Raw genomic sequence first — 14,637 nt, 5'->3', positions numbered from 1 at the left:
TGGTGACTCTGGCTTCCTCCCACATCACAAAGATAGTTTAGTTTAGTTTAATTAAATTGGCCCTATGCTGATCTGGTATTTCGGTTCCTGGCCTATGCCTGACATTATGGTTGCGGCACAATGCTCAGCATGGCTGTGTCACACCATAAGGTCTGATCACCCTACTTGAGTGGATGAGATTATATATGCTGTACCTATAAAAAGTCTTCACCCCAGTGGCTCATTTCCCATTTTATTGTTTTATTGAGCGGGTTTCATTTGTTTTTTGTGACACTGATCAACAGAAGAAGATTCCTTAACATCAAAGTGATCAAACAGATCTCTGGAAAGTGGCCTAAATTAATCACAAATCATTCTTTGGTTGAAGTCACCAGCATTCTAAGATGGCTTGGGTAATAAGAGAACTGCTGCATCGGACAAGAATCAGGATCAAGCATTAGACTACTCATGGGCACACCCACCCAAAAATGTACCTTGTTGAAATATGAGAGAAAAACCAGGTACACGACAGAAAGAGAAGCACAGAAAGGTGCAGAATAACTGTCATAACTGTCACTGGGGCAGGGTTCAAACCTACAGCTGTGGATGCTAAATACTGAGCCACTATGTCAGACATCTTCTTTGTAGAAGTTTGGTTTACTCTTGATAAAAAAAAGATTGTAATCACATTCTGTAGATAATGAATGAATACTCTAATCACATGTCCTACTTTTAAAAAAAAAAAGATTATAGGCAGAGATATGTAACCTTAGACTCCAACCTTGAGAAGGTGTTCCTGGCATAATGCATAATGCTGTCAAAGTCATAGGGCTCTCCAAGAGAATTCACCTCCCCTGGCTCCATTTTAAGAAAGTTGTATTCCTGACCTAAAAAAATAAGCAAAATGAATGAATGAGTCAATCAATCAGTAATTAACACACTGATTAAAAAATCAGACACAAGAGAGACTATTCATTAACATTCTAGACCACAAAGTCTCAGGGTCATGACTTCTGAGTAACTAATTTCCTTTTTATCAGGATCTGAGATAACTTTAGCAAATTCTCCTTCTATTTTATTTGTGTTTTTTGGGTAATTTCAAACTGTATTTCTGTATTTTAGCTTCAGTTGCTTTTCGGTGTTTGAACATTCTTGACGTCAGCAGGTGTGCAAGTTGCTATGCACTGCGTGTATAAACATATTTGACTATATAATGCTTCTAAGGTTAAAAATGTCAACTGCTTAGGTTCACAAGCACAAAAGAGAAAAGAATAAGCAGGAAATTAAATAACAGTAAAGTATATAAGTTGTGTATTCAGAACAATGGTGAGAAAACAACTGTATAAGTAGAGGACATGTCTACTCATCAAAATAATAAGCAAAAATAGAAAAACTGAAAAAGTAAAAAGCACATTTGAGTAACACCTTAGTTTAGGTGCTGCAAAAATGCATCTATTACTCATTTATTCTTATGTAACAAGACCACAACACATACAAAGTAGATAGATAGATAGATAGATAGATAGATAGATAGATAGATAGATAGATAGATAGATAGATAGATAGATAGATAGATAGATAGATAGATAGATAGATAGATAGATAGATAGATAGATAGATAGATAGATAGATAGATAGATAGATAGGAAAGGCATTATAAAATTAGATAGATAGATAGATAGATAGATAGATAGATAGATAGATAGATAGATAGATAGATAGATAGATAGATAGATAGATAGATAGATAGATAGATAGATAGATAGATAGATAGATAGATACTTTATTAATCCCAATAGGAAATTCACATTCTTCAGCAGCAGCATACTGATACAATAAATAATATTAAATTAAAGAATGATAATAATGCAGGTGAAAAACAGACAATAACTATGTATAATGTTAAATGTTAACGTTTAGCCCCCCCCCCCCCCCCCCCCCCCCGGTGGAATTGAAGAGTCGCATAGTTTGGGGGAGGAACGATCTCCTCAATCTGTGTGTGGAGCAGGACAGTGACAGCAGTCTGTCGATGAAGCTGCTCCTCTGTCTGTAGATGATACTATTTAGTGGATGCAGTGGATTCTCCATGATTGACAGGAGACTGCTGAGCGCCCTTCGCTCTGCCACAGATGTTAAACTGTCCAGCTCCATGCCAACAATAGAGCTTGCCTTCCTCACCAGTTTGTCCAGACGTGAGGCGTCTTTCTTCTTAATGCTGCCTCCCCAGCACACCACTGCGTAGAAGAGGGCGCTCGCCACAACTGTCTGATAGAACATCTGCAGCATCTTATTGCAGATGTTGAAGGACGCCAGTCTTCTAAGGTAGTATAACCGGCTCTGTCCTTTCTTGCACAGCGCATCAGTATTGGCAGTCCAGTCTAATTTATCATCCAGCTGCACTCCCAGATATTTATAGGTCTGCACCATCTGCACACAGTCACCTTTGATGATCACTGGGTCCATGAGGGGTCTGGGCCTCCTAAAATCCACCACCAGCTCCTTGGTTTTGCTGGTGTTCAGGTGTAGGTGGTTTGAGTCGCACCATTTAACAAAGTCATTGATTAGGTCCCTATACTCCTCCTCCAGCCCACTCCTGATGCAGCCCACGATAGCAGTGTCATCAGCGAACTTTTGCACGTGGCAGGACTCCGAGTTGTATTGGAAGTCCGATGTATATAGGCTGAACAGGACCGGAGAAAGTACAGTCCCTGTGGCACTCCTGTGTTGTTCACCTCTCCAATGTCACCTACTAACAAAACATCACTTCTGAGTGGTCTGAGGGGGCTTAACCGAGGCACATTTCTCTTAATATTACTTATTTAGAATAAGACCTGTAAATCCTTCCTATTAACAAGTAATTTTACCACCATGTCAATACTCCACACTGCACAGAGAAGAATAATCGATCTCCTGATGTTTTGTACCATCGTTAAGGTCTTGTTACATAACAATAAATGAGATATAGAAGCATTTTTGCAGAAGCTAAATGAACATGTTGGCCTTAAGTGTAATAAAAAGAAAAATCAGCAAAGCAGTTATTAATCGCAAACTGGCTCGAAGCAGAACCAAAAAAAACTTATATGATTAAGATAACAAAAAAGATAAGTTTACAAAATTAAAGTTCAGGAAAAAATAGATATATCATAAACAAGGATGTACAGGTTAAATATGAGAGATGTTCAAAACGTTTCTGCACTTTTTAAAAATCTATTTATTAAAAATTCAAAAACAAATGACGTCACTTTTCTACACAGTCACCTTCCTTTACGATGCAATATTCCCAGTCACATTACACTCTCACACACGGCCAATTACTACTCCTCCCACCTTCGCAGTTTACAACGAAAAATATAAAAGTGCAGAAACTTTTTTGAATGTCCCTCGCATATATATATAATATAGAGGTTACATACAGTATATGTAAAATGTGTAAAATGAAAATGGGTCAGTAGATGAACCATAAGTCGAGAAATGAGCATAGACAAAACCAGAAAATCCAGCCCGACAGACGTCTAAACACTGAGATCCCCAAGATCAAAAATCAAAGTCAGTACACAGTTGTAGGATCATTGCCTAGAATTTGAAAACTTTCAGTCGCACCTAGACATAACCAGACTTGGACAGTGGATGAATATTTGATACCTTTGGCTAGGAGTTGAGGCTTCCTCCTGGAGCAAGTCATATTCTTTTGCTTCTTTATAAAATTTTATATCTTTTGTTATATTTTCCAGAAAGTACTTTCATGCTGGGTTTCCACTCCTACTTTTAAAACTCTAAAAAAGTTTTTCATTTTGTAATTGTGAAATCAACATTGTTTGTGCGAGTTTCATGAAGGTGTACACACATTGAAACTTGCCTGTTTCATGCATCACTAGTTTCTGCCTTGACAGCAGTGACTTAATCCCAGCTCTTTGCAATCCAATAAAGGAATAAGCATGCTAAGGAAATGGATGGATATGCAAAAAAACATAAAAATGAAAAATCCAAAAAGAGAATTTTTTGGTTTCTTGTAAACAACAATGAGATCAAAAAGAAACAAATGGGGGGCATTGGAGACATTTTCTCTTGTCTCCTACTCCTCAAATTTTTCTCCTCAGAAAAAAATGCCCGGTAGTCTCACAAGTGTCTCCTCTTGAGATTCAGATCTCGACAAAGTAACACAATACACTGAGATTTCCCAAGTAGTGTCTTGACATTTCTTTTTTGCATTTTGAAAGTATCTACATGGTGTGCTCATTAATATGAATCGAAATGTATAGACAGTTGTTTATGGTAATAAAACACTTCACTATGATTACAAAACCATAGTGCTTGTCTCTGAATAATATGAGTAGTTGCTCTAATTTATATTCAATCTATCAATTTAGAAAAAAAGACAGGCAGCGTGACACAGTAGTTAAGGCTTTGGACTTCAAGCCCTGAGGTTCTGAGTTCAGATCCCACTGCTGACACCATATGACCACAAGAAAGTCTCTTTATCTGCCTGTGTTTGATTGGAAAAATAAAAGAAACGGAAACCGATTGTATCTCAAATGTTGTAAGTCACCCTAGATAAAGTCATCAGTCCAATAATAAGTCTTTAAGAGATTAAAACAACACCTCAACAAATAAGACATGCTTTTCAAAATCAAATTCTCAATTTTGATTCCTGTTACCTCAGGTGTATCTCATGTCTCCTTTTTGTCTAAAGCTATTTCTCTTAAGGAAATTTGGGATAAACATCTGTGACAAAGTTGATTCTTAAATGAAGCATAAATGAGAATCTTTTGAAAGTCGCATGAGCCATCAACGATCAACCTTTGAGGTGTAACATTTTCCTATGGTAAGGAATTGGCAATCCACATTAAGTTCTAATCACTGTTGGTGAATGTCATACTTGTGAAAATAAGACTAAGCAGCCAGTGTGGCAAAAAAAAATGCAGTGAATACAGCAAGAAATTATTAAAATTTAAATAAACTCCAAGTCAGATCATGGCAACTATAGTTTCCAACAAAAATAAATACAAAATATGAAAGAGTGGAGCAAAGGCTGGACTAGAGCTTTATAGTTTAAGTGACCTGAAATCAACTCCCAGAATTCCTAAGTGGATTTAACATGTTTTTTTCATATCTGGTGTGGGATTTTTCTGGGTAATTTGATTCTCAGTCACTTGCCAACAGTGTGTGTGGGAGAAGTGAGTGTGAGTTTGTGTGTGAGTGTGCCCTGTGCTGCAATGGCATCTTGCTTTTGGTTTGAGCCTGAAACTCCTGGCATGGGCTCATTCCAACCCTGCATTGAAATAAGCAGGTTCCGAAAATGCATGAATGAATGAATGAAATCGTCCTGGTATAAGTGAATGCGATTATTCCTTTTGAAAGATCAGAATCCTATTTGTTGTTGGCTTCTTATTTGTTGATAGTAATATGGAGAAAGGAGACCATAATGGGTACAATGGGTTTTTCAGAAAACAGATGAATGCATGGAAAATTCATGATATATATAAAAAAGAAACTAAACAAACAACTCAGTTGGTCAACTTAATCAAATTTTTAGTTGGTTTCTAGAAAATGGAGGCCCACTGTTGCCAAGATATGAATATGATACGAACATGAAAAGGAATAATAGGCCCAGAAAATGGATAGATTGATTTTTTTTTAACTCGCTCTTCATTCTTTTGGATCCTCTCTCCAAAATGTATCTCTCTATTATAAAAGGAGTTCCTGAAATGAGACATTTTTCAAGAGATTTCTTCAAGTCCTGCGAGACGAGACTTTGGCCATGAGATTTTTTCAAGTCCCGCCCTCCTCTCGATCATATTCAACTATGCACACAGCCCTCTCACCTCTCATTTGTGTGAATGCTTTGACAGACACAGTTCCTGCTCTCTTAGCTCTTATAAATGTTTACATTTTCCTTACTTTAAGTTCCCAATAAAAGAAGAATAATTATGTCCAAATCTAATCGAAGAATTTCATCCCAAAGGGTTATCAACAGAAGAAATGAGTACACAGGCAATCCTAGCACTGAGAAACGATGAAGTCAAACGAATTAACGTGAAAATTGTCAAATGGTTACACGGCAAATTGGTTACATGCGTATCAATAGACTATGTTGAAACAGTTGGTGGTGATAATATCAATATCCTGAAGAATATCTACAACCTTAACACCGTAAGGTCTTCCACCGTCCGAATTACTGTTGAAAGAAGGATGTATCCAAGAAAGGTAATGTAGTACATCTCCTGCACATAAGATGAAACACCAAAGGAGATCTCGATATGCCATTTGTATTAAAATGTTTACAGTTTCCCGTTAGAATAGCTTTTGCAAAGACAATTAACAAATCACGGAGACAAACATTCGAAAAAAGTTGCTTTATTTATTAGAGAGAAAGAATCAAAATTCACTCGTGGGCAGTTATACGTGGCATTGTCACGATGTAAGTCCAAACGCAGAATCAAAATTCAATGTGATCTTGACAAAAATTTAATTCAAAAAAATATTTTCACTAAAGTTTTACAGTAAAAGTGTAAGTTTAAAAAGTATTTGCATGTTAATTTCCAATCCAAACAGAACAAAATCATATAACACAATGAATAACTCTAACGCAACATGAAACATAATTTACTTTCAAATTATTACATTTTACTACTTTTTAAAATGGTTAATTACTCGCTGTAATGTAAAATAGTTAGTTCTATTATGCATATGTAACAATCCCCATGAAAATAACGCTCTGTTTAAATTGTACATCCGCATTCCCATACGCAAGCGGCAGAACCGCAAAGTGGCTAGCGCGTAGTGCCGGCCCGGGGGTTGGCGAGTGAAGTGAGCAGGGGGCAAAGCCCCCTAGTCTGTTCAAATTAGATTTCCACATGGCTGCAATAGGAGCACAGCATGTGGCCACCTGTTACTGCTGCAGAGAAATTTAGTTAACTCTTTTCTTCAAACCACACTAATGGAGTCATAACTGCATTAGAAATAAATGTACCCAGACTTTTGCTTGACAAATATGGAGTGCATTCAGGGTTAGACTGAGTGAAATATGGCATTGTTGAGAAGTCAGAGCAAAATAAAAATAACAAAACACTTTAAAGGAAAGTTCCTGGAGCAAGCACTCAGTGATCTGTGTGACAGCAATGTGGGCAGACTCCAGCTCCTGTCACATTGCAGAACATCTGCAGTAGGCTTATCCTTTCACACTTTCGTGAAACAAAACAAATTTGGATGCGGCGATGATACGGACGTGCTTTTTGGAGGTGGCCTGTCAATGCCCCTTAGACATACAAGCACAAGCCCCGATGAATTTGGTATGCAGTGCAAAAAAAAAAAAAAATGATGCAGGTTTCAGCACAAGCTAAAAGAAAGACAGGTTTACTCAACTGTGAATGAGTGTCTTTCAGCTTGGGTGATTATCCCATGAACCTTCTAATCCACCTGCCTCACTTACAGTTGATTTTCTGGAACGGATAATGTGCTAAATGAAAGGGCAATAAAGTATATAATAAATTAGTGAGTCCACTGAACACAACTGCAGAAGCTTCAGGCAATGATCAAGCATTCTTCTCTCCTGGTAGCTGACGTAGGAAGCCATGAACATGTAGAGTACTGTGTAACAGTCTTAGGCTCTTAAGATGGTAATTTATATCTTCATCATTAGCTTATCATTAGAAAAGAGTGGATTTTGGAGTTTCAAACATTCTCTTGCAAAAAGTGAAGCAATCCAATAAGACATTTGAATGTGCTTGAAGAAAGAAACTAACAAAGTGATGGAGCACTTTCCAGTTCAAAAACGTGAGATCTTGATAGGCATGCAGCCCAGTGTTTGACTAAGGTGCTAATGAACAAAGACATTATGTGTAATTTGAATCAAAGGGCAGAGGGAATAAAACTGGGCAAGGGACCACCATAATTACTACTACTAAATCTTACAGCATGGCAAAAGTGAGCATTATGACAAAAGACAAGATGGCCGTCCAGCATCTTTGAGGTCTCTCCCAAGCAGAGACCCTTGTATGTCTTGTGTGGTTTCCTCCAGGTCTCCAAATTTTTTACCTACATATCAAAGTCATACATATCTATTTATTATTATTACTGTACTAGCTGTGTAAGCCTGTGCTGTAAAAAGCCTGGGCTCCTAGAAACTATAGATTCTGGCACTTGAATCGGTCAATGGCACCGGTTGTGCATTAGCGGCTAAGCAAGGTTCTCTCTCCTCGGTGGTTTTGTTTTGCCGACATGGTCACCTCCGTTGTCTACCAGTGGCTAAGCAAGTTTTTCTCTCTTCGGAAGTTTCATTTTAAGCGAGGTTCTCTTTCCTCGGTGGTTTAGTTTTGCCGATGTGCTCGCCTTGCTTGTGTATTAGCGGCTAAGTGAGTTTCTCTTTTGTCAGCGACAGAGTCGCTTTCTTTGAGCCTCATGCTGTACCCTCGCACACACACACTTCCACATGTAGACGTTTATATATAAGATTTCTTCAGTCAGAAACTTTTTTCAAGGTGACCTACAAAACCAATGTGCAGGTGATTAGTAAAGTGTTCAGACCTCTTTACTTTCTGCACACTTTGCTGTGTTGTAGATTTTATTTAAAATGGATACATCTGCCATTTTTACCCATCAATCAATACTTGATAACCCATGACCACAAGCTGAAAACATTTTCAGAAAGGTTTACAAATGTATTAAAAATCCAGAACTGAAATCTCTCATTCATGCAGGTATTCAGACCCTTTGCTGTTGACTCCAGATTGTGCTCAGGTGCATCCTGTTTGCTTTCATTCTCCTTGAGATGTTTCTGGAGTCCACCTGAGGCAAACTGAATTGACTGGACATCATTTAGAAAGGAACACACCTGTAAATTAACACTGCATGTCAGGACAAAAATCAAGCCATGTAGTCCAAGGAACTCTCAGTAGACCTCCGTGATCAAATTGTGGTGAGGCAGAGATCAGGGCTAAGGGATAAATCCAAAAGTTTGAACGTTCCCAAGAGCACACTGAATGCAATAATTGTGAAATTAAAGAAGTCTGGAACCACGAGGATTCTTCCCAGAGTTGGCTGTCCATCCAATCTGAGAAACCAGGCAAGAGGGGCTTTGGACAGGGAGATGAATAGGAAACCAATAGTCCCTCTAACAGAGTTTCAGAAATCCTCTACTGAGATGGGAGAACCTTCTGGGAGGGCAACCATCTCAGTAGCACTCCATCAATCAGGCATTTATAGTAAAGTGGCTAGACAGAAGCTACTCTTGAATAAAAGGTATATGACAATTTAATGGACTCTGAGAGCATGAGGAGAAAGATTCTCAAATCTGATAAAGCAAAAATTGAACTCATTTGGGAAAAACATCAAGCAATACATCTGACGAAGACCAGGCATTGCTCATCACCTGCCTAATACCATCCCTATAGGGAAGCATGGTGGTGGCAGTATCATGTAATGGGGGACCTTGTCAGTGGCAGGGACAGGGAGACTGGTCAAAACTTTGGGAAGGATGAGTGCGGCCGAATATAGAGAGTGCACATGATCTGGGATGACGGTTCACCATGACACTGACCCGAACCATACAGTCAAGACAACACTTGAATGGCTTTGGGACAAAGCTCTGACTGTGACTATGACTCATCCCAAGCTCAGACTTGAACCCCATAGAACACTTATGGGGAGCCGGCAGTTTACAGGTACTTCCCATTCAATCTAACAGAGATTTAGAGGATCTGTCAGGAAAAATGGGATACACTATCTAAACCCTGATGTGCAAAGCTGGTAGAGAAATGTTGCCAAAGAGGCTTCTACAATGTACTCAGTTAAGGGTCTGAATACTTCTATGAATGAGATTTCAGTTTTTGATTTGTAACAAATTTGCAAACCTTTCTGTAAACAGGTTTTGTCATTAAGGCTTATTGAGTGAAGACTGATGGAATGAAATGTCAGAATGTGCAGAAAGTGAAGGGTTCAAATACTTTCTGAATCAAATGTAAATACAATACATTTGAGATACTGAGAGGGGTCTAAGTGCATGTGTCCTAAAATGGACTAGCAAACCAAAACTGGACTAAGTAGGTTCAGGAGATGTAAGGATTGTTGAACAAGACTAACATATTGAAGGGAATACAGTAGTAGCAGGAATATAGTTATGAAGCAATGGAATCAAGCTAGTAAAATGTTTAGGCACTTGGCCACAGTTCAAAGTCACTCATTTGAGGAAGTCCCATTATTTTCAACTGGAGACTAGACTAGTCTAGGTCTAGGCTTCACAGTGGCTCAAGGGATTTTAAAAGAGGTTGTGGATTAATGGCATATTGTCCAGCAGGCAACACTGCCCTGAGTTTTTAGCTGAGATCAATTGTATTTGTAAAGTTGCTCCCAGACGTGACCCTCATAATGAGGTATAAATATCCGCATCCTGTCAGGGACACAGAAGCTCAGAAAAGGTGTCAGAAGCAACGGTTCCTTCATGAGAGGAAAAGCAGCCTTGTGTAAGAGGGAGCTTAAAGGAAATGACGTGCAACGTGTGACACATGGGGGAGTAGGATTGTGATGGAAAATAAAGGACACATTTTTATGAATCGACAATGTAGCCTAGTGGCTAAGAGTTTAGAATGTAAACTATAATGGTGATGGTGCCACACTCAGCATTTAGTCACTATGTGACCCTGAGCAAGTCACTCAACCTTCCATTATTTCAAGTTTAAAAACACTTCAATAATTTTGCTTTATATTTGCAAAGCAAAAGTTGCTTTCAATAAATTTCTCACAAGCGTATTGTGACAAGCACTGGCATGAAGAATGCAGTACAAAGTATTTTCCAGGTAAGCACAGGGGCACTTTTTTTACTTCTGTAGCAGTGATCTCTCCAACTCTTGCTATTAATGCTATAGGAGATACCATCAAGACATTAAACCTGCAGTTTCTGGCCTAAGTATCAAAGAATTCTGATTGCTCCTGCGCACTCCTATTGTTCTCTCAGTTTACGCCCACATCAATGTCCTCTCTCAGCATACACGTCCTAGTCTTCCTGCACACCTTCAAACCTCCTGCTCAAGACCCCATACTGTGTGTCCTGATGCCTGCTTTATCCACCCACTCACGTTCACTTAACCAAAGCACTTATGCTGTGGTGCAACTCTTTTGTGTTTGCCTAACTGGAACATTACACTATTAAACTCTCTGCCAGTTTAACAGCAACTTTCCAGGTTGGCCCTTTGCCATTCCCAGAGCCTTGGGGACACTGGAGCACCAATACTTTACAGCTAGATGTTCTTCCTGATGCCAATTTCCTTCAAGGACAGTGACCTTATTCTAACTCCAGTCTACAGGGATCATTGCACTATTATTGTACTTTTACTTCTCCTGTGTGGTCCCTTTGTATTTTTCAGGGGTGGCCAACTTCGATCCTGGAGAACCACAGTGGCTACGGGTTTTCATTCTAACCATTTTCTTAATTAGTGACTAGTGTTTGCTACTAATTGACTTCATTTGATTTATTTGCTATTTAAGACTCAGACCATTTAAAATCAGGGCTGAGCAACGTCGGTCCAGGAGAGCTGCAGCGGCTTCAGGTTTTTGTTCCAACCCAGTTGCTTCATGAGAAATCATTCATTGCTGATGAAGCACTTATTGCTCAAGTGACATTTTTCTGCTTCATTTTATTTGTCTCACTTGTTAAGATTTTGAACCTTTGTTTATTTTAGTCTTAAACAGCTCTGTCCAGCGTTTCTCAACCTTTAAGTATTTGCGACCCGGGTTTTCATAACAGTTTTAATCGCGCCCCCCTAAGGTTTTTTTGAAATGAGCCCACTAATACCAATTTGTTCTTTTTTAATTAATGATATATCATAGATGCATATTTTATTATACCTACTTAACTTTTATCGACATTTGTCTAACTCATCCATCCATCCATCCATCCATTTTCCAACCCGCTGAATCCAAACACAGGGTCACGGGGGTCACCAGAGGTCTTGCCTGGTGATGGTCTAACTCTGTATTTATTTTTCTACTATCAGAATATAGTTTAAGTTAATTTGTTTTGGTTTCAATAGATGTATTTTTCATATATTTGATTCTTGTTTTCTTTTTTTCACATCTTCGCTCCCCCCCTTTTGTTACTTTGCACCCCCCTAGGGGGGACCGCCCCACAGATTGAGAACCACTGGCTGTATCCATTGTTTTAACTGCTCCTTATTAGCAATAAGATGTAATTGACAAAGGAGCCAGTCGGTGGCATAGCCAGCTTGCTGAAGGCCCCTGTGCAGTGCCCAGAGCTGGGCCCCTCCTGTCAGGCATAACTGTTAGTAATTTTTTTGCAACTAGATTCCTAGGGGCCTGCTGGGCAGTGGTGTCCGCGACCGTGACACTATCAGATCACATACTGGTGACAAACAAACTGGCTCTCTAAATGGAATTTGTAATAACTTTTTTAATCGCTTTATTACAGTAGCTGTAAGTTAGCAAAAATAAAGTAAATTGTGGGAATGGAATGTGGGAGGTGTGGGTAGTAGTAGTAGTAGCACATAAATATATGTAAGATGTGGACCCGCTTACTTTTCCAAGACAACTTTACGAAGGAAGATGATTAAAATGTAACATAAGCTAGAAAGTAGAAACTGTTCTCTGCTATAAAATAAAGCAATTTCAATTTGTAGCAAATTAAAACGACAACACCGGCTGACAGGATATTACTACACAATTGACCTGTTTTACACAAGTTCTGAGAAAATGGACATCATAAAGTGAGGTGTTACTGGTTCCAAGGAATTTGTCTTGTTGGTAGGAGATTGCTTTGTCATATATATTGCTTGTTTGTCTTTAGTAGTTTATCCATTTTTAATGGTTTTAGCAGATAGCACCTGATCTGAAGCTGGTGTACTGCTACTTTCAGACTCTGTAGGTGCAACCATTTCACTCACTGCACTGTCTGCATAACCTGCTTGTGACCGTTGCGCCGATTCACCAGCATCACCATTCTCAGTTACCACCGCTGTCCCTTGCTCAGTTTTGAGAAAGGTAGAAATCTTGGTAAGCTTAGCGTTTTTCAATTACCGCTGCAGGTGTGCCTTACATTTAGCAGCATCCATCCATCCATCCATTTTCCAACCCGCTGAATCCGAACACAGGGTCATGGGGGTCTGCTGGAGCCAATCCCAGCCAACACAGGGCACAAGGCAGGGAACCAATCCTGGGCAGGGTGCCAACCCACCGCAGACATTTAGCAGCACGACTCTTATAATGTTTGCCAGATCCTCTGCTACTGGCGACATGGCGTCATATGGCAAGAGTATAAAAAGAGTCAAATTGTTCAAATATTCAACGTTTGCCGACTAACGGGGACCATAACTTAACAGAATTGCTATGATTTACCGTTTACAAGTTTGAACTTCGAAAAATTGTTGACATCAAATCAAAGTACAAAAATTGCCAAATTCGGGAATATGCATTTCTCTGTATGGTCAACTAGGACGTGTTGTGCCTCCGATTAGGCTCCGAGCCTCCAAACTCTTGAAGTCTAAATTTGTGTAAACTGTAGGCCTGCGAAATACGTAATATCATCATGGATTGAATTGGACTTGCTTGGTGATGGTGCAAACATGTCACTGAAACTGTGAATTAACGCAATGAACTGTGCAAGTGATTTAAGTTATTAATTTTTTTTTAAATCTATACGGCCCCGAGTGGGCCCCCCAAGCTCGTAGGCCCTTGTGCTTTGCACAATCTGCACAATCCATTGCTACGCCATAGGAGCCAGAAGTTCTACATCTAGCTTGTCTCCATTCCCACCCGTGTGTATTCATAATTCACTGCTTTTACTTTGACATCATAAAGTACTTTTCTGTTGATCGGTATCAAAAAGCCAAATTAAATCCGCTGTGACTCCATATTGTATAATAATAAAATATGAAAAATTTCAAGGAAGTGAACACTTGTTTTAGGTATTATACTTACGTATTTTGTTATCTGGTATTTTTTTGTCCAACATCCCATTCATCCCTTCAATGAATATTTCCAAAGTACCTGTCTATATTTTTATCATTTGACAGCACATGAAAAAGCCAGTTTGTACGCCCCTAACCTTTACAGGCTGAGGTGACGTGACTTGCTCTTCCACTTGTTCTTTTAAGAATTTCATTATACTCTGTCTACATGACAATGATTTTGAGCTGAAATGTGCAGTCAGTCTCACCTGGTTGGATGTTTTCTCTGATGATGGCCACATGATCGTCTCGGTCTGGTCGAGTGTGTTCGTGCCAAAAGCCAATAACATGTCCAAGTTCGTGCACAACAATTCCGAACTTATCACAGTTCTTGCCAATTGATATGGCCTGGGGACCGTTGCCCCGTCTGCCGACATATGAGCAGCACCTGTCAAGGAAGCAGAGACGGGATCAGTTTACCAGTCAGCATTTATCTGTATGTTTTGCATGCCTTGCCCAAAGCAAAATCTCATCATCTTAAGTGGTTCAACATCATGTCAAAAGTCCACTTAGAAGTTATATCTTGACTAATAGTGCTGACGTGATCTAAGCCAATCTTTCAGAATTTGTTTAACTCTTTAAGAAGGTGTAGCACTGTGTACAACAAACCAAATGAAAGGAAACCTAATGAAAGAAAATTAACCAGAGAAAGAACAAAGAGTAGAAAAGAAGAGATGGGCAGCATGATAAGTTAAAAGGTTCGGTG

The 14,637-nt window shown here is 39.1% G+C and overlaps 1 protein-coding gene across 4 annotated transcripts in view; it reads right to left on the bottom strand.

Annotated features, from left to right (window-relative positions):
* The window catches only part of tll1 (tolloid-like 1), a 351,180-nt gene that overhangs the window by 121,411 nt on the left and 215,132 nt on the right, over nt 1-14,637 (bottom strand). For all 4 annotated transcript variants that reach the window (XM_051929770.1, XM_051929768.1, XM_028804997.2 and 1 more), the window contains 2 exons: nt 14,141-14,319; nt 761-866 (listed from right to left, as the gene is read on the bottom strand). In XM_051929770.1, coding sequence (XP_051785730.1) covers nt 761-866; nt 14,141-14,319 — 285 coding nt within the window. The remainder of the gene's footprint in view (nt 1-760; nt 867-14,140; nt 14,320-14,637) is intronic.

The sequence above is a fragment of the Erpetoichthys calabaricus genome, chromosome 7 (assembly GCF_900747795.2).
Source record: "Erpetoichthys calabaricus chromosome 7, fErpCal1.3, whole genome shotgun sequence".
NCBI classification, from domain to species: Eukaryota; Metazoa; Chordata; class Cladistia; order Polypteriformes; family Polypteridae; genus Erpetoichthys; species Erpetoichthys calabaricus.
The sequence above is the reverse complement of the archived record's forward strand: the minus strand, read 5'-3'. Positions and strand labels throughout refer to the sequence as shown.